Here is a 25,425-nt window from a genome sequence, read left to right on the forward strand (position 1 = left end):
TGGTAGTTCACCTCAGGCCATGAGCAGGACATTTGAAGATCACTAGGAAAGATACTGGTTTTTCCAGATAATTGTATTCAGCATCTCGAGTGTGTTGCTTCCACCTTCATGGTCCAAATAAATGGACCTGCTTTGTGCTTGAGAAAAATGTTTCAAAAAGTAATTGTGTAACTCTTCTGGGGAGACCCTGAGGAGCCTATGCCAGGGAGCTACTATTGTGGCTGATTGTTTAAAAATCCAGTCAGAAGGAATGGAAGATTAAGGTGGCCTGGAGAAAAGAGCTTGGCAAAGGGGTAAATCCACGCTGTTGAAAAGAGGTACAAGAAGATTCTAGGAGGAAACTCAGAAAGGAAAAAAAAGAAAGAGAACAGCAAGAAACAGTGCCAGAAAGAAAAAAGACTGCACTATGCCACTGGAGAAAAGAGATTTAGTAAGAGTGAGACAGTTAAGAAGAACATTGAAATTTTATATCAAGGTATGGGAATGGTAAGGGTTCAGGCAGAAGAAACAGGAATGCTATCCCAAATAAAGGCAGCCTCGGAGGTGGGTTACATTTTAATCAAGGCTTCTCAAAAAACATTTGTGCTTGGCCGTGAATTACTGGGAGAATCCCAAAGGCACTTTTAGGAGGGTGGGGGAAGCAATTCATGGAGGGTGGTCTCACAAAACAAACATTAAAAACAAAAAACAAAGCCTTCTGTTTCTGCAAAAAAAATGTAGTGGGGAGGGGGAGAAAAAACATTGCTGTCAAGTCGATTGTGACTTACAGCAACCCTATAGGACAAAGTAGAACTGCCCCATAGGGTTTCCAAGGAGCAGCTGGTGGATTTGAACTGCTGACCTTTTGGTTAGGAGCCAAGTTCTTAACCACTGTGCCCCCTGGCCTCCACAGTGGGAGGAACGGGGGTTCAACTGGTCCTTAGGACTGAGAGTGCCAGTTTACGAGTTAACTACATGCAATGTTTCAAGTTTAAAACCCGCATGCTATAATACTCAGACAAAATTTGCAAAGATGAATAAAGCATGCTTCCAGTCGGGTTTCCAGTCACATAATCCTGAGGGAAACATCTTTTATAAAACAAATCCCCATCAGTCTGGGATCTTCCACACAGATTTTTATAAGAGAAATGTCTGTATCAGAGCAGGGTTCCTCCTTGCTGCCCAGCTGTGCTGAGTCATGGATTTAGGTTTCCCTGAAAAAATTTGGAAACCTCACGGAGGAAGGGAAAAGAAAGTGTTGCGAAAGATATAATTTCTCATACTTTTACAATGTTGCAAGAAAAAGAGCGCCAAGCTTTGTGCTTTGTGACTGTATGTCACAGGCGTGTTTGATGGTGATAACGATGTACTTATAAAGGGAAAATAAACCACCCCAGTGATACCCAAGGTACACTCAAAACGAGAAAGATTCTGGAAATGTGAAGATCTTGCCCGTTTCCTAATTGAGGTGGGAAAGACACAGAAGGCTCTCCTGACCTCCTCACCATGAACGAATTGACTAATCATGCAGGAGAAAGTAGAGCTGTATAAATGAAAAAATAAATTCATCTCCATAGAAAAACTTACTGGAAGACTTCACGCTATGCCAACTGTTAAGGGGAGAAATACACGATCAGAGGGTATTTCTAACTGATCTGGAATCATCACGTAGAAAACACACCATTCCAGATGATGAAAACAAAGACGTGACCACAACTTCCCTGTCTCTGCACTTTTCAGAGAAGCCCATATTTTCTCATGAATTCAGGGAACTGCAAGCACAGAGAGAAGCCTAACCATGTGATAATAAAAAGCCTGGGGAGCGGCCAGCTCACAGCCTCGAAGGTTCACTGTCCCATCAGCAACATCCACAGAGACGTTTAATTACCCCCACATCATTTCTATCTATCTGGGCTACAGTTAAAAAATAAAAATCATATTTTTTGATTATTTAGCTCTGCTGCGTGTCTTCTGAGGCCACATCTATACTGAACTGTTGTCGTTGTGGGGTGCTGTTGAGTCCGTTCCAGCCCCGGGTGTACAGAGTAGTGCTGCTCCACAGAGTATTCAAAGCTATGATCTTTTGGAAGCAGATTGCCAGGCCTGTCTTCCGAGGCACCTTTGGGTGGGTTCGAAGGCCAACTTTCTGGCTAGTAGTCGAGTGCTTGGCCATTTCCGTCACCCAGGGACCCCTGAGTATTTTTTATTTGTGATATGGAGAGTGGCATTTGAAACTCGTTGCTTGATGAAATGTTCATTTTTGGGTTATGAACAAAAGTTTTTTCCCAAACAGACAGGAACATAAGCCCCTGAGAATGGCCCAATGATCCCTGCTCCATGGTGGAGGAAAGGACATTCTTGGCGTCTTCATCAGGCGAGAACCAGCTCCTGGCTTCTCCAAGTCATTACAGCCAAGTTCCCAGAGATGGAATTATCCCCAGACAGCCAGCCTGTGGTGAGAAGTCTGCCGTTGGGAATTTAACTCAACCCAACTCAAGTCAGAAAAACAAGCTGAGACTGGTGTTCCAATAAATTCTCCTTGCAACTCTTCTTCATCCGGGCTGTTGCTGCTGTGTGTCGGCAAGCTGATTCTGACTCATAGTGACCCCACAGGGCAGGGTAGAACTGTTCCATAGGGTATTCTAGGCTAGTTTTCCTCCCACAGAACTGTTGGGGGTTCGAACTGCCAACCTTTTCGTTAGCAGCTGAGTGCTTAACCATTGTGCCAAATAGAGGTCCTTTTTATATGGGATAGACCATTTGTGTATCATTCATTAATGCCACAAATATCTACTGGGAGCCATCTGTGTGCTGGGCACTGCATTGGGTGCTGGGGATACAGGGATGGACAAAAAATCCAACGTTACTGTCCTCATGAAGCTTACATTCTAATGAAGGAAACAAACAGGGTTCTACCATGAGGATAAAGATGGGGAGGGGGTAATTTAGCTGAGAGCTGAAGGGTAAGAAGCAGGTATTTATGTAAAAGTGTTGAGGGAACAACGTTTTAGGTATAGATGGATTAGCAACAGCAGAAATCCTGAGCCTGGGGGCAGATCCTGGATTATTCTAACAACATGCAATATGGTGGAGTCTAGTAAGTTGGGGAGTGGGGCGGGGGGAATGAATGAGGATGAAGACATGAACAGGGGCCGTGGATAAAGAGGATGAGTGGCAATCTAAACCAATGGAGAGCCCTTGAAGGGTTTGTTATTTAAAGATATCACTCTGGCTGCTAAGAGGAGAATGGATTATAGCGTGATGAGGATGGAAGCCAAGAAAGCAGCGAGGAGGCCTCCACTGTCCAGTGAGAGCTGGAGACGGCTTATAGCAGTAATTATGGAGGTGGGCAACCAGATTCAAGTCAGGGGAAGTATAACCAAACAACACCAAAACCACCACCACCATAAAAATGGAACCACGGTCAACGTTTCCACAGCCTGTAAGATCAGCAAATTCAATGAATCAAAAGCTTAGATTATCTTCTTCTTGTTACTAGAATAAGGTTCTTGGTTCTCACTGGTCAAGAATGAGCAGGTAAGGCACATAGAGTTTTCCACACGAGCAAAGCTTTATTGAAGAGGCTTGCAAATGGAGACGAGGAGGGCCTAGATCAACGCACACCCGTATCTCACAGAACAAAAGATGGGCCTGGGTTTTTAAAAGTTCTTGGGCAGAAAAAGATTCATGTTTATTTATAGATACAGGCAGGGATATGTTAACTAAGGTGTGCGCGCAGCGGCTTTCCAAGATGGCTCCTGTCCCGGAGGCCTCTGGGATTTGTAGCAGGACTTATGGGATGTCCTGCCTATGCAGTCTCTCGCTCCCTGGGTTCCATTCCCCGGCTGGGGCTGTAGCCCCTCACTGCCCCTGGTGGAAGGTCACAGAGCGATCACAGGTGGATTTTCTGTGCATGTCCCTGGGGCTGGTTTTCTCCAGCTGCTTCTGAAAGGCAACTTTAAAAGAAGTTTGTGGGCTATTTTTAGATACCCTGCCCCATTGTTCTGGGGCATGGCTTTGTTTCTGCACCCTGGCCCATTTCTTGTTACTTTGTTTGCAGCTTTGGGGGCCCCTCTGTCCCCTGTCTTACGAAGTCTCTAGGTTCCACACTCAACCCCATTACCTCCCTGACAGTATAGTCCATCTCTCTTTGACTTGCTTCTCCTCTGACCACACCAGTCTCTTTGCTGTTCCTCAAACAGGCACCCTCTGATCTCAGGGCCTTTGCTTCCCGTCTTACTCTGAGCAAGGAAAAACCATTATTAGCTTAAGCGAGGCTCTCTGCCTTGACTCTAAGGTCAGCTTGTGCATATTTATAAAGTAAGCCCTGATCTCCATCTGTTGTGAAAGGTCACCCCCACCACCCCGACCACGATTTGCATGGGGATGCTGCGCACAGATCCAATTTGTGTGGGACACAGCCTCTGAGGCTTGGCTCATAGACAGGCCAGCAGAATTAACAAGGAAAAGGAATTGGGTTGAAGGGGCTGGGTCTGACAAGCTGAATATCACAGGGACAGATGTGAAGTACTGAAATTGAGTCCAAAAAGCAAATGGCACGGGTGAGATCTGTTTTCTATTTGTATACAAGTCCAGTGTTCTAATGGCTTCGAGAGTCAATAGGAGCCCATACCATGAGATTCTGGGGCCTCAGTTTACACTAACAGCTATATAAACCCCAGGGGCAGAAAAGCCACAGAGGTGCTGTTTGTGCACCCCGTCATCAAGCTTTAAGAACAAGCAAGGTGACAAGAGAACTTGACATTGTTTCTTCGGGGAGGTAGGGAAGGATGTGAGGATGATTACCTTGGGGATGAATTGAAAATGACTGCTCTAATTAACGAGTTTTCAAATGGCTCTGGCCAGTTCCTCATACTCAACTACTATCGAACTCTAGATACCTTACTTGACTCCCTGGTGATAAGACGGAGAGCAAAGGCCCTGAGAGCGGAGGGTGCCTGTTTGAGGAACAGCAAAGAGACTGGTGTGGTCAGAGGAGAAGCAAGTCAAAGAGAGATAGACTATACTGTCAGGGAGGTAATGGGGTTGAGTGTGGAACCTAGAGACTTCGTAAGACAGGGGACAGAGGGGCCCCCAAAGCTGCAAACAAAGTAACAAGAAATGGGCCAGGGTGCAGAAACAAAGCCATGCCCCAGAACAATGGGGCAGGGTATCTAAAAATAGCCCACAAACTTCTTTTAATGTTGCCTTTTAGAAGCAGCTGGAGAAAACCAGCCCCAGGGACATGCACAGAAAATCCACCTGTGACCGCTATGTGATCTCCCACCAGGGGCAGTGAGGGGCTACAGCCCCAGCCGGAGAATGGAACCCGGGGAGCGAGAGACTGCATAGGCACGACACCCCATAATAAGTCTTGCTACAAATCCCAGAGGCCTCCGGGACAGGAGCCATCTTGGAAAGCCGCTGCGCGCACACCTTAGTTAACATATCCCTGCCTGTGTCTATGAATAAACATGAATCTCTTCCCGTCCAAGAACTTTTAATAACTCAGGTCCATCTTTTGTTCTGTGAGATGCGGGTATGTGTTGATCTAGGCCCTCCCTCTTCGTCTCCATTTGCAAGCCTCTTCAATAAAGCTTTGCTCGTGTGGAAAACTCTATGTGCCTTACCTGCTAATTCTTGACCAGTGAGAGCCAAGAATCTTATTCTGGTAATACTGGTGCAAACCGTTAACGTGCTCAGCTACTAGCCAAAAGGTTAGAGGTTCAAATCTACCCAGAGATGCCTTGGAAGAAAGTCCTGATGATCTGCTTCTGAAAAAAATCAGCCACTGAAAACCCTACAGAGCACAGTGGTACTCTGACATGCGTGTGGTCGCCCTGAGTCAGAGTCAACTCAATGGCTACTGGCTAGATACCTTAGTATTACTATCGCCACCGCCACTGACATCCATTACACAAATCCTGTTGTGTAGCCCATTACACAAAAGCAATAACTAACACTAGTTCATTTCAGAAGGTTGTATTTGAGGAAACACAACAGTATCTCCTGGCCTCGCTGTCCTACTCAGTAACCCAAGCCAACGTTTCTTTCTACAGAAGGGATCAACTTTTACATCTGACCCATAATTACGCATACTAAGAGAGAGGAACAATGGCATAGATAATTCCCATAGAAGGGATCATTCAGAAGTAATTTACACTTGCCTTTGGGATGTATCATATAATTTTCTCTAGCTGCAGGTCTACTGTCTTCACCTTCCTTCTAGCTTGCTGAGGCTAATGGTCAAATTAGCTTTCAATCTTGAATGCATAGTTGCTGAAGACGGAAGGAGTCTGTCAGGTGGACTGAATGTCAGGAGCCCTTCAGGATGGAATTATAAACCCGCAAAAGAGAGAACTACAAAGCTGCCTGTCTTTCTGTGCCCCTCCATGAGTAACATGGGCTCTTACACAACCCAACATAAAACCCAAAAAACCAAACCCATTCTGTCTAGTCGATTCCAACTCACGGAGAACCTACAGGACAGAGTAGAACTGCCCCACAGGGTTTCCAAGGCTGTAAAGCTTTACAGAAGCAGACTACTTACTACATCTGTCTCCCAGGGAGTGGCTGGTGGGCTTGAACTGCCAACCTTTCAGGTGGCAGCCGAGTGCTTTAACTACTGAACCACCAGAGCTCCTTCAATCTAAGACAGAGCCTTGTAAAAATGGCAAACAATAGCCCAAGTTCATATTATACCCCTGTGCCTAGAACTATCCCCATGGCTCCCTGAAAAAAAAAAACAAAAACGCAAACACCTGCAAAAAGATCGCAGTCTGCAAACCAATCCTTGAAATAGTTAATACTTAGTATGGGCAGGAAAATGCTAGAAAAAAAGCAAATACAGTTGCTGCACTGCATAAACAAGGTGAGTTAGCAGCAGTTCCACCGACTTTTAGTGTAAAATAAAAGCAGTGGTAAGAGAGCCAGGTAGGCGGCATATAACCTGAATGTACTCCTTTCCTATTTACCACAGGTGCTATCCAAAACAATCTTCTATGTAATTTCAATTCCCAAGTATTCCACTCATTTGAAAATTATTTTTTGCGACATTTTCATTATATAGATGTACTTTAAGTCAAGAACATTTTCTCTTCTGTAAAAGAAACTATTTCTAGAGAGAAATATTGAGGACCAAGTTGAAGTGCTTGGGAAGCTCTCCCTTTTCAATTTAAAGGTTCATTTACGTTTCAATATGTATTATTAACAAAACAACATTGATATTCAGATCCTTGCCATTTCCATATAAGTCAAAATGAATGGAAATTACTGTGCCAATCATGGTTCTACAGAGCTCTGAGCTTAAAGAATTAAAATATGATTGGCAGGTATAGGCGAAGCTCCTACTTCTAAATGAAACAGCAAAAGTATGTGTCATTTAAGCTGTCAAGTTATAAATCTCATAACATGAAAAACTTGTATTCAACAAGGTACTCAAGGCAAAGAGCCTCAACAACCAAATGAAAATGTTATACTTGTTTATGGCTGGTGAATCTACATCTTAATCACATCTTATCCTAGGTCTGAAATCAAAGTGTTTGAAGAGTAAAATAAGCACGTGGTGGGTCCACAGATCCTGGTCTTTGTAATTTCACTCTGAAATCACCGACTCTCATATGTGTGGGGGGAGAAAGCAGGATGTCAAAACCTCCCGCACTGGGGAGGAGGTATCTTCCAAGTTATGTCCTGCTGTCTGGGATTTGGAGACAGACTCCCCTCACCCCGTTACCGTCAAGTCAATTCTGACTCACAGTGACCCTATAAAACAGAGTAGAACTGCCCTATTGGGTTTCCAAGACTGTAATCTTTTTTTTTTTAATCTTTAGGGAAGCAGGCTGCCACATCTTTCTCCCAAGGAGCCACAGGTGGGTTTGAACAGCTGACCTCTTGGTCAGAGCTTAACCGCTGCACCATGAGGGCTCCTTACAGACTCCCCCAGCAAGCACCATGTCAAAATGAGTCACAGTACCTGATGGGTATGTGCATGCTCCTCTTGTGGGATGGGGCAGAAAAAGAAAAAAAGGTCACGAGCACCTGCCACAGAAATCTTGGGAACACACTGTTAGGGATTGTCTCCCTGAAATATGTGTTGGATTCTAAGCCTACAGTTGTTGATGTAATCCTGTTTAGAAGAAGGATTTTCTTTGTTATGTTAATAGGCCATATCAGGGTAGAGTGTGTCCTAAGTCTACAGTGTTTTTTACATAGATAACAAGCCTTCTATGTTTGCCAACCAAGCCGGCCCCCCATGAGGTATTTTTTAAGTGCCACTATGCTATTTTTTTTTTACATGTGGCTGTGAAAAAATCTGCACAACAGGTTTATGAAAATACCTCATGGGGGGAGAGGGCGTGGTTAGCAAACAAATGTCGAAGGCACACATTATTTGCACAAAATATGGTAATCACTTCTGTGTTACAAAAACAGCAGATTAGACACAAAGGTGAGCACATGCTGGAGATGACAGACACCATGTGAGGGTCCTGTCTACAAGCCAAAGAATTCAGGAATGCCTGGGCTCCTGACAACGAGGGAGTCAGCACGGCTGAGACCCTGATTTGGACTTTCAGCCTCTAAAACTATGCGAAAAGAAGTTCTGTTGTTTAGAGCCAGCCCCTTTTTATAGCGGCACTAGGTAAGTAAGACACACAGAACAGAACAGAGGGAGCTGGGATCACTCAGGCGGAATACGCAGACGGAAAGAATGAAGGTGAAATTAAAATAAAAAGTTCTGGCAAGGTGTAGAGTAGGTAAGAACGGTTTAGGGGAACACACATCTATTAGAAGCTTGAGAGGGAGATTTTAAGGATCAAAAGAAATCATTTAGGATAGCCCAATGATTTGGAATGAACCAAGAGGAACAATATTCATGAGAGGCTGACCATTAGGCACGGATATACTCAAATTACCGTTAGGAAAGACAAAACATGCCAATGGCAACCTTGAAGAACACGTATGCAGACAGTCATCTGTAAGCACAAGGGAAACCCTACCCACAAATTTTCTTGATTCCTTGTCAAGAGAGGAGCAGAGAAGCCAGAGATGAAGAATCAGGAAATGGTGAACAATTTCCTATCTGGAATCACTCATTTTAATTCAGGGCCTCTAAGTCAAACACCAAGGAGCCCTGGTGGTACAGTGGTTAAGCACTCAGCTGCTAACCGAAAGGTTGGTGGTTTGAACCCACAGGCAGCTCCATGGAAAAAAGATGGGGCAGTCTGCTTCTGTAAAGATTACAGCCTTGGAAACCCTATGGGGTGGTTCTACCCTGTCACATGAGGTCACCGTGAGTTGGAACTGACTTGATAGCACACAACAACAACAACAACAAATCAGACATCAGGAAGGAAGATGCTCTTTGCTATTATACTCTGCTGAGCTCTGTGTAGCCCTGAGCAGCCATTTGCAGAAGTTACAGGATGTTTCACAAGAAGCGTCTGGACACCTATGTTTCTGTCTACTAAGCAGGAAGGACTCCATTAAACAATGGTAGCTCAGACTTCGTTAGACAATTACTCTTTCCCGTAGCAGAAGACGTGGGGTAGGAAGCAGAAAACTGCCTAGTTGGGCAGTCCCCAGAGGGGAGCAGGACAGCAGTCACAGCACGGGCCTGGGGTCACCAAGACTCTCAGCAACCCCACATGGACAGACTCAGCTCACCCCCAGGCAAACACATGGGCAAAGACTAGGAATTTTCTGCCAATTAGAATGAGGACCCTAACTGTAAAAGTGACTTGTTAATGAAGAAATCTCTATACTGTCTTACCCCCCAGGGGAACAAGGGCTGAGTGAGAGTGGCAGGGTCCATTCTAGTCTTGGCCACCATGGTGGACCCACCCCTGGATCTAGGCTCGCAGTAGGTTTTCATTAAAGATTTAACAAATGGCGAATGTTGTCGTCCTTTGACCCCGCCTATGTGTGGCTTTACCCAGCATATCTGAACGAGTCATAGGCCAGCAATTGCAATACAAACAATGGAGGTTTCAGTATTTGGCCATGCTCTGCCCACATGATACCAATCGCTCCCAGACCAACTGGGGGCTTCCGTCACCCAGACATAGTGTGCATGCAGGTGGCAAAATTTCCCCAGATGTCCCAGCACTGGGTGGCCACAGCTTGAGCCCCAACTTCCCAGAAACATGAAATTGGGTTTCCTCCTACCCTGTTTGCCCGCGTCGGGGAGGGTGGCCGGAGCAAGTTATCCGCCATGAGGCCCGAGGCGTTCCGATGCAATCCACAAGATCCCAGGATGCCCTTCAGGCTCTCCGCTGGGTAGAGTTTGTATCTATTGGTTGTATTTTTCATCGGTTCTAAGATATAGGTTTTATTTTCAAACGTAATAAGTCCCCTAGTGAAAAAAAAAAAATAAGGAAAAAACATAACTTTTTAAGAGCAGCTTCTTGTTTACGGCTAAGACACAGTTTTTTTTTTTTTTTTTTAATTGTACTTTAGATGAAGGTTTACAGAGCAAATTAGTTTCTCACTGAACAACTTAATACACATTTTGTGACATTGGTTGCCAACCCCATGATGTGTCAACACTCTCCCCTTCTTGACCCTGGGTTCCCTATTACCAGCTTTCCTGTCCCCTCCTGCCTTCCTGTCCTTGCCCCTGAGCTGGTGTGACCATTTAGTCTTGTTCTGTTTTATAGGCCTGTCTAATCTTTGACTGGAAACCCTGGTGGCATAGTGGTTAAGAGTTATGGCTGCTAACCAAAAGGTTGGCAGTTCGAATCTACCAGGCATTCCTCGGAAACTCTATGAGGCAGTTCTATACTCTGTCCTATAGAATCCCTAAGAGTCAGAATCAAGTTTTTTAAATCTTTGGCTAAAGGTGATTTTGACCTCAGGAGTAACTTCATTACTGAGCTAAAAGGGTGTACAGGGGCCATACTCTCCAGGTTTCTCTAGTCTCCGTCAGACCAGTAAGTCTGGTCTTTTTTTGTGAGTTAGAATTTTGTTCTACATTTTTCTCCAGCTCTGTCCAGGACCCTCTATTGTGATCACTGTCAGAGTAGTCGGTGGTGGTAGGTGCTGGGCACCACCGTGTTGTACTGGCCTCAGACTGGTGGAGGCTGTGGGAGATGTGGTCCATTAGGCCTTTGGACTACTCTTTCCCTCATGTAAGACATAGTTCTTAGTGAGAGAATGAAATTAGATTACCAATCTATTTATAGCCTCAGGTTTTAATCAGAAAGGGCATTTTTGCAGATCCATTTTGCAAATCTTTTGAAAAGCAAGTCTAAGAACTTTTTTGTTTGAAACATCTTATGGTAGAGAATAGACTGTATTTCTCCTTTTTTTTTTTAACTTTCTAAAGACATATTGCCAGGAAGAAGAGTTGAAAGAAAAGATACTTCATCTGCTTTGAAAATAACTACATCGGAATTAGCAGACACCATTCAGAAGTCCAAAAAAAAAAAAAAAAAAGGTTAATTCCGGATCTAAATTATGCATCCTGATTAGCCCTATTTTCCAAACACTTAGCTTTGAGACTCGAAGCGATTCTGGTATAAGGATACCCCCCCGGCCCCCGCCCCAGTGCCATCGCCACTGGCACATCGACTCCTACTCACGGCGCCCCCACGTGTGTCAGAGTAGAAGTGTGCTCCACGGGGTTTTCATTGCTGATTGGGGGACGTAGATCACCAGGTCCTTCTTCGAGGCACCTCGGGGCAGACTTAAACCTCTGACCTTTTGGTCTGCAGCCGAGTACGTTCCCATTTGCACCACCCCGGGACTCCCAATATAAGGCTACAAAGTTAGCTTTTGTGTGTTTTACTTATTTGTGGATGGCATGTCCATAACGGGCCCGAAGTCAGCTCACAAGCATCAGAACTGCTTCCTAGAGGCTGAGGTCTGGCCTCTGGTTCTGCTTTGGCTAAGGGTGGACAGCTCTTTACGAGAGAAGAACATCACTGGGAGACACCCCAGGAGCATGTCTGAGAAAGTGGCCTCTGGAGTCTGGCAGCTCTGCCACTTGCTAGCTGTGTGACCTTGACCAGGCTCCTCATTCCCTTTGAGACTCGGCTCCTTCACCTGTAAAATGAGGCTTAAAAAAAAAAAACCAAACCCATTGCTGTAGAGTCAATTCCGACCCATAGCGACCCTGCAGGACAGAGTAAAACTGCCCCAAAGAGTTTCCCAGGAGCGCCTGGCAGATTCGAACTGCTGCCTCTTTGGTTAGCAGCCATAACACTTAGCCACTACACCACAAGGGTTTCCAAAATGAGGATACTAGTACCTAATTCTCAAGGTTGCTATGTCATCCAGTTAAAACTTTCAGACCTGTGATGTCATAAGTCACTGCTCAAACCACAGTAACTCTATTATTAATGAGGACAGACACCTGAACTGATCTTCTGCTAAGATGTGTATTCCAAAGTCTGGCCATTCCATGAAGGTCCTACACTTTGCTCAATCCACTCCTCACCCCCCGTCTTTGTCAGTGTGTCATGCTATGGTGACTCGTGCATTGCTATGATGCTGGAAGCTATGCCACCAGTATTTCAAACACCAGCAGGTCATGCATGGTAGAACAGGTTTCAGCAGAGCTTCCAGACTAAGATAGGCCTGGTGATCTATTTCTGAGAATTAGCCAATGAAAACCCTATGGATCACAACAGAACATTGTCTGATATAGTGCTGGAAGGCGCTCAAAATACACAGTGGCCCCAACAATGGATGTGAGCAGACCAACAATCATGAGGATGGCACAGGACCGGGCAACGTTTTGTTCTGTTGTACATGGATGGGGTTGCTGTGAGTCAGAGCAGGCTTGATGGCAGCTAACAGCAACACCTACAACAATCCTTTGTTAGACGTGTCTCCTTGTAGGAATACTGTCCATTTGTGTCTCTCTAATATGAGAGACAGCATTAATAAAAGGGGATATACTTATGGCAATAATGATAACTAAGAAAGACTCTTTGAGCTGATATTTAGGTTTGGGAATATATGTACACATTTTTTTTTTTTTTTTAATGGAACAAATTTGCTGTATGTTCTAACTTGGAGAGGCAGTAGGTGGCATAAGCCATGGACTCCTACACTTGTCTGGTGCTCTGGAGCAGGACAGAGCTGACGCTGTGTCTCGTCCCCTAGAAAGGAGCAACATTACCTAAGGGGATAAACTTCCTCCAAGTGATGGGGTGCTGGCCTCTGTGTGCCTTCCTGTTTCTCTCTTTTCCAATGTGGGGCAATAAACTGCTTTAATTTAAAAGCTCTTTCTAAAGTTGAAGGAAAGATTTTCTTTGGAGAACTGGCAATTTGGGAAACTGTAAGCTGGGTTCCCACACACCCAGCACCTTCCACTCTTTAGCAAGGTGATCACAATCCCCCCGCTATAGTAACGCTCAAGATTTTCATGCAAAATTCATCTTACTGTAAACAGACACCTCTAACATAGTGTCTCCTAACGTCTGTAGATTCTCCCCAGAATAATTCACACCTCCATACAATTCTGCTGACAATTCGGGGAGGTCCCTGGACTCCAGGTTTAGGCCATCAGTTCTAACACATAATTCACATGGCATCAACCCAAGGGTTTGAGTATATCTTAATCCCTAAGAAAAAGCTGATAATGTTGGGTCCATCAGTTTTTCTCAGACAATCTGAGCCTGTTTCCAAATGAGGGACTTGGTGAGGTGTCCCTACGTCATGCGTTAGTATTCATCTGCCCAGTTATTCACTCAGCCTGTGCTTATTGATGGCCTGTATTGGTGACAATGTAACCATTCTTATATTGTAACATAACAACAGTATTTAAGTCCTCAAATGGTATGGGATGAAGATGTTTGAATTGTTGTTAGGTGCCGTCGAGTCGGTTCCGACTCATAGCAACCCAATGTACAAAAGAACAAAAACACTGCCCGGTCCTGTGCCATCTCCACAGTTGTTGTTATGCTTGAGCTCATTGTTGCAGCCACTGTGTTGATCAATCTTGTTGAGGGTCATCTTCTTTTTCACTGACCCTCTACTTTACCAAGTATGATGTCCTTCTCCAGGGACTGATTCCTCCTGGTAACAAGTCCAAAGTATGTGAGATGTAGTCTTGCCATTCTTGCTTCTAAGGAGCATTCTGGCTGTACTTATTCCATGACAGATTTGTTCATTCTTCTGGCAGTCCATGGTATATTCAATATTCTCCACCAACACCATAATTCAAAGGACATCAGTTCTTTGGTCTTCCTTATTCATTGTCCAGCTCTCGCATGCATATGAGGCAACTGAAAATACCAAGGCTTGGTCTGGCGCACCTTAGTACTTAGAAGTGGTATCTTTGCTTTTTAGCACTTTAAAGAGATCTTTTGCAGCAGATTTGCCCAATACAATGTGTCATTTGATTTAGTCAAAAATTTATTTTGATCACAACTGGTGAGCAAATATACACTAATCAATTCATTATTATTCAACTGGTTTACTTCAGTCATCCTGTGTTTTCTATGGCATTAGAGGTGGTGAGAGTCACAGAAAGGCCATGTCCTCAAGATACTTGCACCTTAATCGAGAAGAGAGCACCAAGACGTGTGCAATAGCAAGTATTCAAGAGCTAAGCTGTGCCTACCAACAGTCAGAACACTCAACTGTCCAGAGTTGGGGGAGTCCGTGTGGCTTGGAGTAACTTATTTTCAATTCCCAAAGACTGATTTAAAGTCATTAAATGTAGCTATTCTCTTGTTCCCCCCAAAACAAACAAACAAAAAACAAACAACCAAACACACACTGGTGTCTGGATACCTCTCCAAGAACACACAGAAACTTGACTTTGGTCATCAATCTGGGTAGGGGTCAGGGTGAGGAGGGCTTGTATCTCTTTCCTTGAGAAGTGCTTTATGAAATAAAACTTAAATTTTTAAGCTCAGAATGGGTAATAGGATTTTGCTCGTTAAAGCTGACCTTAAAAATCTTAAGAAACAAAACTTAAAAAAAGAAAACTGGTAAAGGAAGAGCAGAAAACGAACACACGTGAAGAGAATATACAGGGGAGCTAGAAAACTGCCCTAAAAAGGAAATGGCACCAATATCTCATTTTGCATTGCAACATTTTCTATTTTGCATTGGATTTAAACAAGCTGAACCCTTACAGTAAAACATGTCACCAAGTTCTAATCATGAGAAGCAAATTACTGAAAACGTTTTTCTACTTAATGGAAATTTTCTAGAAATCATTACTTAGTCATAAAAATGTTTTCCTATCTCCTTTTATCTTTGAAGTCATCCAAAGGCCAGATGTTGAGAAACCGGGGTGAAGGCCTTCCCTGGGCTCCACAAAATTGGCAGCCTGTAATACAGCTTAATTAAATAATTGCTTTGGATTGTCTTGGGTATAATTAATCATTTAGCCCTAGAGATTGCTGGAAACAACAGTGGACCCAAAGCTGAGGGATTCAGAGTTTCTGAGATATACAATTTTGATCTTCTCATTTTCATAGCCCTTACTGGTCTTGAGTTAGATAAGCAAATGCAATTTGTTTTGAGCTGAGTGCCAAAGATGTTTTGTTATACACTTGAAGTTGCAAGTATCTCAAGAGTATAGAATTTAAATACAGAGGACTTTGAACATAGGTTCTTTTCCCCTTGGTAGAGCTGGAGGAGAAAGGCTGAAGATAACCTCCTCTGGCCTGGGCAAGACAGAGGCTCTGGGTACCTCCTCTTCTAGCGGGAGACAAGGAGATGGAGCAGACACTGGACCAGCCGCCAAGGATGGTGGTGGTGGTAGCCGAGGCCAGTTTCTGAGGCAGTGAGTTGGGCGTGAGGAATGGAGGGGCAGAGGTGGTGGCTGGGACTCACCAATATTGCAGTCTTCCTAGGACCTGGGCTCTGGGCTGTGCCTGCCACATTTATCACCTAACTGACCCTCATACAGCTGCAGCTCCAGCCACTATCCCTAGTGCCAAAGTGGCTCCTGGAGGAAGTGGGACCCAACCCGGACCTGTGTGTCCAAGGGTGGGCTTCTCAACCCCAAGCTTGTCTGCCTCCCCTCATAATGCCGTTTTGAGACGGCCAAGGGGCCTAGAACAATGTGGAGCTGCCGCGTTGAAAACTGGCAGCTGTTATTGATTGAATGGTGTCCGCCCCCCAAAATACATGTTGAAATCCTAACCCGTATACCTGTGGATGTAATTCTTTTGGGAGTAGGGTTTTCTTTTTATGTTAATAAGGCCATATCAGTGTCTTAAACCTAACCACCCCTGAGATATAAAAACAGCTGATCAGGCACTGAAGCCAGCACACATGGGGGAAGACAGACGCCACGTGGAGACTGCCAAGGAACTGAGGAACGCTGGGCTACAGAAAAGGCCAGAAGCTTCCTCCAGGGCTGACAGAGAGAGAGCCTTTCCCTAGGGCCGGTGCCCTGAATTCAGGCTTCTAGCCTCCTGAACTGTGAGAAAAGGAATTCCCATTCATTAAAGCCACCCACTTGCGGTGTTTCTGTTACAGCAGTACCTAAGAAACTGGGAGAGCAGCCTAACCTTAAAATCCTACTGTTTTTCAGAATGGAAGGGGAATGTATTGAATTTTTAAGTTGATTTTGTTAACTTTCCAAGTGAAAACTCAGGAGACCTGTATTTCCTCAAGATACGTTTTTGTCCATCTTAAAATTCATTTTTTCATCTCTGATGCAATGGTGTATCAGGCACTAACGCTGCTCTTCTTCTCACGGCTTTTCTCACTACTCCAGGCAAGCAGGCGATTTTGGTGCTCAGATGTTGACTACCTGTTATAAGGTAATAATTAGAAAATAGGAGTTATCCTGGCTGGATCCGTGTTCAGCTGCTAATTTAATTTTCTGGTCTCACCACCTTGCTGCCAATCCTGAGCTGGAAATGCAGTTGGTGTGAAATTTAATCTCAGTCCTTTTTTAGAGGAGTTCAGGGGTGATATGGATTGAACTGTGGCCCCAGAAATCTGTGTTGTAAATCCTAACCTCTGTGCCTGTGGTTATAATTCCATTTGGAAACAGGCCATCTTTGTTATGTTCATAAGACAGGATTAGAACAGGATGTGTCTTGAGTCAATCTCTTGTGAGATATAAAAGAGATTAAACAAACAAGCTAGGAGGTAGAGATGGGGAAAGAGAGATGCCAAGCCAAATGGAGATCTCCAAGGAACCAGGAAACAAGCTAAAGGGACAAAGACCTTCCTTCCCTGAGAGCCGACAGAGAGAGAAAGCCTTCCCCTAGAGCTGGCGCTCTGAATTTGGACTTCTAACCTCCTAAACTGTGAGGAAATAAGTTTCTGTTTGTTAAAGCCATGCACTAGTGCTATTTCTGTTATAGCAGCACTAGATAACTAAAAAAGTAATATCCTACCCCATTTATGTGTTCGATAAATAGTAAAGCCAGCTGTACTAGTAAACACATAAGCACCAGAGGGCATATTTTGAGTGAATAATTTCCATGTGAACTACCCATGTATAATCACAACAAATATACTACCCCCCTACTAGGTGCAAAGGAGCCTCTGAGTGGTACAAATGGCTAACACCCATGCTGCTAACTGAAAGGCTGGAGATTCAAGTCCACCCAGAGGCACCTCAGAAGAAAGGTTTGGTCATCTACTTCCAAAAACCAGCCACTGAAAACTCTACGGAGCACAGATCTACCCTGACACACACGGGATTGCCGTGAGTTGGAATCAACTCGATGGCAACTGTTTTTTCTCTTTTTTAATGTATTTTTTAGTATGTGCAAAGCACAGGGCTAGCTCCCACAGAACACACTGAGACATCTCACCTGTGCTTCCTGTATCAGACGTAACTCATAACCAGGGTGGGAAGACATGACAAAACAGGAAAATGGTAAACTATTAGAAATGATTTTTCTTGAACAGTTGTTATTGGTACATTAATAATAACAGCAACTACAATGTATGATGTTCCACTGCTATTTATTAGGTTTTCACTGGCTAGTTTTTTCAGAAGTAGACTACCAGGTCCTTCTTTCTAGTCTGTCTTAGTCTGGAGGCTCCACTGAAACCGGTCTACCAAGGGTAACCCTGCTGCTATTTGAAATACCATTGACAAATCTTCCAGTATCACCGAAGAAGAATTGATGCCTTTGAATTACGGTGTTGGTGAAGAATATTGAATATACCACGGACTGCCAAAAGGAAGAATAAATCTGTCTTCAAAGAAGTACAACTGGAGTGCTCATCAGAAGTGAGAATGGTAAGACTTTATCTCACGTACTTTGGACATGTTATCAGGAGGGACCACTCCCTGGAAAAGGATAATCATGCTTGGCAGAGGGTCAGCGAAAAATAGGAAGACTTTTTAAAAGCCTGTGAGCGGCCATCTGAGATACTCCACTGATCTCACCCCTTCGGGAGCAAGGGAGAATGAAGAAAACTAAAGATACAAGGGAAAGATTAGTCCAAAGGGCTAATGGACCACAACCTACCACAGCCTCCACCAGACTGAGTCCAGTACAACTAGATGGTGCCCAGCTACCACCACTGATTGCTCTGACAGGGATCACAATAGAGGGTCATTGACAGTCCTGGAGAAAAATGTAGACCAAAATTCTAAGTCACAAAAAAAGACCAGACTTACTGGTCTCACAGAGACCTGAGAAACCCCAAGAGTATGGCCCTCTACACGCTTTTAGCTCACTAATGAAGTCACTCCTTAGGTTCGCCCTTCAACGAAAGATTAGACAGGCCCATAAGACAAAATGAGACAAAAAAGACACACCAGCCCAGGGGCAAGGAGTAGAAGGCAGCACGGAACAGGAAAGCTGGTAATAGGAAACACAAGGCTGAGAAGGGGAAAGTGCTGACATGTGGGGTTGTTAACCAATATCATAAAACAATATGTGTACCGTTCAATGAGAAGCCAGTTTGTTCTGCAAGCCTTCATCTAAAGGACAATAAAAAAATAAGAAAAAGAGGAAGACCCTCAATGAGATGGACTGACATAGTGGCTGCAACAACGGGCTCAAGCATAACAATGATTGTGAGGATGGCGCAGGAGTGGGCAGTGTTTCATTCTGTTGTACATGCGGTCGCTGTGAGTCTGAGTCAACTTGACAGCACCTAACAACATGACGTATGATAAAGACCACCTGAGCAGGCTCCTATTTTTATAACAGCTTTATTGAGATAAAATCTGCATGCTATTCAATTCATCCTGTAAAAGTGTACACTTCAGTGGCTTTTAGAATATCCCCAGAGTTATGCAATAATCACTGCTATCAAATTCCAGAACATTTTTTTTATATCCCCAAAAAGAAACCCCATGGCCATGAGGAGTCACTCCCTCTCTTCCCCTCTCCCCATGAGCCAGGGTCTTGAATGTATTATCTTCTCCACTGTTTACAGCAATCCTGCACAGCAGGTATCATGAGCCCATTTTACTAATGAGGAAACCAAGGGAGAGAGGCCTAAGGTTACTGGAGCGAGTTGAAAGGCGTCTGCCAGCTCCCAGCAATCCTTGGCGTTCCTTGCCTTGTAGATATTTCTCCACATGTCATCTGTCTTCCCCTGTGGGTGACTGTGTTTCTGTGTCTGTCCTTTGATAAGAAGCCACTCAGAAGGCATTAGGACTGGGACCCACACTATTCCAGGACGTCTTAACCAATAACATCTGCTAAGAAGAGCCTTATTTTATCAACCGTGGTCTCACTGGGTTGTGCAGGGGTTAGGACTTCACCGTATCTTTCTTCGGGACACAGTTCCACTCACAACAGCACCGGGTAATCACGAAAGCCGCACCCAGTCTGTACTAACTCGGGTGTGAGCACTTTGGGGAGACACACAAACCCAAAAACCAAACCTGCTGCCGTTGAGTCGATTCTGACTCACAGCAACCCTACAGGACAGCACAGATCTGCCCCATAGGGTTTCCAAGGAGCTGCTGGTGGATTTGAACCGCTGACCTTTTCGTTAGCAGCTGAGCTCTTAACCACTGTGCCACCAGGGCTCCAGGGAGACACATAAGATGGCAGGAAATTAACTATGGCCTGAACTTTACATTTGACTTGGAGTTATTTCAAAGTCAGGATAAACTCCACAGCTGAGCTCGTTTTTACAACCCATTTTCCACGTCACACTTCATTTCCCCCACTAAAGGGCTGCTTCCTCTTCAAGTCCCCTTTCCACTAGGATCTGCTTTTCTCTCTTCTTATCTTCATCCTTCAAATGATGAAGGATGACTTGTTGGTTCCCTCCTCTCGTCTCCATCCCAGGACAGACTTTGTCCTTGCCTGCTCATCTTTGATCAAGCCTATTTGAAGCAATGCAGGATGTTCTGTCTCTGCATTTCTCTGCAGAACTGTAATCTGCTGGGCTCTAATTAATGTGTCCCCTGGGATGCTCGAGCCTTCTTCCACATTCCTAGATCTTAATGTGTTTTTGGAGCACACCACTGTGAACATAATTTTTAATCCCTATTTTCTTGCTCCAAGTCCACCAGGCTGGTGCTACTACTGTTCCATTTTTTTCTCTATTTCCAGTCTCCATCAACTCTCCTGTCTCCGAGCAGTTGATCGAACACAGCTTTTTCTCTGGTCTGATTCTCTCCTTGCGAGATCATAAAGTTGACTACATAACTCTGGAATTTCTCTGTTGATGCACGGTCTGCTGCTTTTGCAACAACACCAAGAAGATCTGGGAAGTTAAAATCCTCAGGAACACCACAGCAGGGAGTGGGTGATACCCACGCAGCATCCCCAAGTCCGTTTCCCCCTCAGTGTTGGTGGTCGACCCCAGACAACACAGCACCCACGCTCTGACTTTTCCCGAAACCCTGGCCACAAGTATTTTACAGTATTCAGTATTCCTCTTTGCCAAATTCTGGGTCTGTGTCAGGTAACAGGGAGGAAACGTCCTCCAGGTGCTGGAGGCGGGAGATGGACACGGAGGCTCAGACATGCTACAGCATTGGCTCAGTGTGGTTGACCCTGCTGTGTGGCGAGGGACCGGGAACCTTGGCTGTCTGTGTCCTTGGAGGCTGGAAGAGTTTAGGCAACATGTACTGAAGAGAGTGGCAGCAGGAAAAAGGAAAAAGGACAGGGATTTGTGACTGGATGTCCCACGCAAGGAAGAGAGGGTAGATTAGTCATATTTGAATACTACCCTGGGAATACTGTACCCAGCAGCTCATCCTTCATTTTTTTTTTTAACTACTTAATGGTTTATAAATCATTTTATTTATTATAAAAAGGAGATATTAGGAATCCCTTGGAGGTATCCCTTTTCTCTTTGTTGTTGTTAGCTGCCGTCAAGTAGCTCTGACTCATGGTCACCCCAGGTACAACAGAATGAAAAGTTGCCCAATCCTGTACCATCTTCACAATGGCCGGTGTGCTCAAGTCCGCTGTTGGGCCACTGTGCGTTCTGAGTGCCTCCCAGCCTAGAGGGCTCATCTTCCAGCACTATGCCAGACCAGATTCTGCTGTAATCCACAGGGTTTTCACTGGCCAATTTTCAGAAGTAGATCACCAGGCCCCCCTTCCTAATCTGTCTCAGTCTGGAAGCTCTGCTGAAACCTGTCCATCATGGTGACCTTGCTGGTATTTGAAATACTGGTGGCAAAGCTTCTAATATCATAGCAAACACACAAGCCATCACAGTGTGACACACTGACAGACAGGTGGTGGCTTTTCTCTTTAAAAAAAAAACAAAATTTTTATTTTATTTTATTTTTTTTTTAGCCATCAAGAATTTGACAGTCTCTAAAAGGATCACCTAAAACTATCAGACCGATCTCAAATGCCTCCATTTATGCCTGGTCTCTGTGCTGATGACTGAAAACATCTTCAGACACACGGGGAGGATGTTGGTGAAGGAGGCCTATTTGTTTCTGAGTATTCCCAGCCCTTGTTTATCCTTCTTCTGGCAAAAGTTCACCCTTTTCGGAATGCATGAACAACCGGAGAAAAGCAAGTTCAAACAACTGGATACCTCTACTTGCTTACCAGATTAGCACAACTTTAAAGTTCGACAGTGTTACACAAATGAGATGTGAGTACTTTTCACTTATCAATGATTTTTTTTACTTTAGATGCTACCTTAACAAATTTTTTAATTATTTAATTAAAATAAATTTCAATAATCAAATTTATTCAAGACATGGATAATGACTTTCACTTTGGACAGTAATAAAGAAGAGTACATTCTATATATACAAATCATAAAGATGGGTAAGCATATATTTCAATAACATACAAACAGTATTAAATAACATAGATCTCAAAGGCATACACACAAATGGGTAAGACATCTATTTACAGAGACCCACATTGTTAAGTTCTCTATTAGACCGTTACAGAAAAGTTCATTAGTAAAATACCTCAGTGTTTTGATATACGTACTTTTCAAAGAGTAATATATATATATATATATATATATATATATATATGCAGAAATATGTGTGTGGAATGTATGTGTGGGATGTGTGTATGTGTGGGGTGTATGCTGTGTTATTTTGTGCGTGTGGTGTGTGTGCTATTTCTATGTTTTTTTGGTGTGTGTGATGTGTGTGACGGGTATGTTTCATGTGTGTGTGGTATATGGGATTTGTATGTGTTGTGTGTGCATCTTGTGTTGTGTGTGTTGTCTATGTGTGTTGCATGTATGGGGCTCTGACATGCAGAACGCAGAACAAGAACCCTGCTTGCTAGCTCAAGCTGGCTTGTTGCCCGCCCAGGCCCTTCTTTCTCCTCCCTCCCACAGAACCACACTCCACGGGCTGGAGCAAAACCAGGACTCTGGAGGATGCACGCTGTTAGTTCACAGACTCAATCAATCCAGTGAAAAGCTGAAGCAGCTGGAACTTGGTCAGACAAACTGGTTTTTCTGGGGCGCACATCAGAGGCGGCTGATGGTTAATCACTGTGATTTGGAAGGAAGGGGCTATGACGACATGCTGGGCTTGGCCTGCCCTGCCCAGCTCTGGAAGATAACTGCTGCTTGCACTGTGCCCCGGGTGCATTAGGGAAAGCCCCTACCCATGCGAGCCTACATTCAACTCACCTTGGTAATTGTTAAATTAGTTCCTTTGTTTCCTGATGACCAGAGGCCCTTTATAGTTTTTGTCAAGTGAGGAACTTAAATGCTAATACTTAATGTCCTACCTTTAACACTGGGAATTACTAAACATTAGGGGCAGTTCTACTCTGTCCTGTAGGGTCGTTATGAGTTGGAATCGACTTGACAGCACTGAGATTTAGTTAGAGGGCCACATAGGGTTGCTAGGAGTTGGAATCGACTCGATAGCAACGGATTTGGTTGTGTTTTTTTTTTAATGGCCACATAAACGAAAGATGATTCTCAATCCTTGGGAGGCTGAGACTTGGACAGTTTGCCCTTGTAGCTAGTTTAGCCGCTTGCAGCCTCCCAGCCAGAGAACATGCCGGAATGGGAGCTGTGAGAGAGAAACTGAGCTCCTGGCTGAGCTGCGCTCCTGTGTGATGTGTTGTTCAGCAAGAGACTTCCCCATCTTGCCCATGGGGAGGTGTGCCTGTGCTGTGGGACCCCACCACATGCTCTCTTTAGAAAATCAAAATCAAACCTGTTGCTGTTGAGTCCGAGTCATGGCGACCCCTTGTGTTACACAGTGGAATTGCTTCATGGGGTTTTCTTGGCTGTAATTTTATGGAAGCACGTCACCGGGCCTTTCTCCCGTGGAGTCGTTGAGCGGGTTTGAACCACCAACCTTTAAGTTAGTAGTCGAGCACAAACTGCTTGTATCACCCAGGGCCCTACCAGCCTCTCAGCGTGAATGGGACAAGAAAGGGGCCTAAGACCAGAATGGTCGCTTACCTGAGACCAGAACAAGTGCTGAGACTGACCATCGATCCAGGATAACCATGCACATGTCCATGGTAGTAACAATGACCCTAAAAGGGAGGAGAAAATCAGCTCAGTGACAGCATCCCCTTTTCACAATAAACAACGGCCTACAATCACCCCCACCTGTCTTTAGCTGGAGGATTTCCTTTTGTGTGAAATACTGAACCAGTAGTCTTAAGGGTCAATGCTAAGCTCAACATGACCCAGCCCGGGTCTATGGCAGAAACATCCGATTTGCTTACAGGTCATCACACGGGGTTTAAAACGTCTCCCAGTTCCACCTGATCTCCCTAAAACCCTCCACCAGAGGCCAGTGCAGAAGGCCTTACAAAATCCTGCAGCAGGACGAATCATGCTGCCATCACCACCCAGGCCTCATGTAAATTGTTTCTTGTAATGAGATGTGGAACCAAACGGGGTATTTAAGCACACTGTGAAATGTAATAAAATGAGGCCTAAATCTATGGCTTATGAAAACAGAGAACCAGATGAGAGAAAGGGGAGTGAGAAGGGGGAACAAGACGGCACTGAACTATCCAACTGAGAGTTCAAAGTCTATTTCAGCCAGAAAGAAAAACAGGAAGGTCTTCTAGTACCCAAAGCCCCCGAGCACTTCTAGTGGAAGACAAACCCCTGTGTGACAAGCTGCAGTACTCTGTTTCTTTAGTAACGTAGCTGTCTGCAAAGAAGAACGACAGCGCGGATGCATCCTTAGTTAACACAGGTTTCTGTCTGGAATCCAGGTTAGTGTTATCACTGAGCAAAGACTTGTGGGGCTGTCCCAGTGAAGTGCCTGGCTGGCAAGACAGGGCTGTGGGGCCTCGGCAGGGAAAGGGCTGTGCCTTCCAAGGGGAAAGGGAGGGGGGCACTCAGGTTTCAGCCTGTCCCATGTGACCGCCTCAGCACATGGCTCTTTCACTCGACAGCAGAGACTTGCCTGCTTCAGAGCAGAGCCTGGTGTCCAGTTGTTCTACCCAAAGAAGGCAAAATTCCAAAGATCACCTTGACTTTGCTAAGAAAGGCCAGGTGGGATTGAGTGACCGAGGACATCAGACACTGCCGTGAGAGTGGGGCTAAGATGATCTATGGGTTACTGATTCGAGGACAAGACTTTGGGATCATTTGGAAAGACAGGAAAAGGAGGAGACGTGAGGGCTGCAGGGAGAGCTGTTACAGGTCTGTTTTCGTGTTGATTTAGGAGTTCTTTTCTGTACTCTGGACATAACCAGTCAGAGGCAGCTCTGACCCACGGCTGTCAGAGTAGAACTGTGCTCCACAGGGTTTTCAATGGCTAATTTTTCAGAAGCAGATTACCAGGTCTTTCTTCCAAGGCACCTCTGGGTGGACTCAAACTTCTAGCCTTTCAGTTAGCAGTTGAGCACTTAACCATTTGTACCACCCAGGGGCTCTTGCTTTATAGGAAGTGTCTTTTAACTTTGCCTATGATGTAAAAGACCTCTTTAAAGTATTGAAAAGCAAAGATGTCACCTTGAAGACTAAGGTGCACCTGACCCAAGCCATGGTATTTCCAATTGCATCCTATGCTTGCGAAAGCTGGACAAGAAATAAGACAGAAGAACTGACACCTTTGAATTGTGGTGTTGGCGAAGAGTATTGAATATACCATGGACTGCAAAAAGGGCTAAC

General features: G+C 44.6%; 1 protein-coding gene across 5 annotated transcripts in view; it reads right to left on the reverse strand.

Moving 5' to 3' along the window:
• ADAM12 (ADAM metallopeptidase domain 12) overlaps nt 1-25,425 on the reverse strand; it is a 381,920-nt gene that overhangs the window by 102,393 nt on the left and 254,102 nt on the right. For all 5 annotated transcript variants that reach the window (XM_049854705.1, XM_049854708.1, XM_049854704.1 and 2 more), the window contains exons 5-6: nt 23,749-23,825; nt 10,144-10,330 (exon numbers count right to left, since the gene is read on the reverse strand). In XM_049854705.1, coding sequence (XP_049710662.1) covers nt 10,144-10,330; nt 23,749-23,825 — 264 coding nt within the window. The remainder of the gene's footprint in view (nt 1-10,143; nt 10,331-23,748; nt 23,826-25,425) is intronic.

Source organism: Elephas maximus, chromosome 16, assembly GCF_024166365.1.
Source record: "Elephas maximus indicus isolate mEleMax1 chromosome 16, mEleMax1 primary haplotype, whole genome shotgun sequence".
NCBI lineage: Eukaryota > Metazoa > Chordata > Mammalia > Proboscidea > Elephantidae > Elephas > Elephas maximus.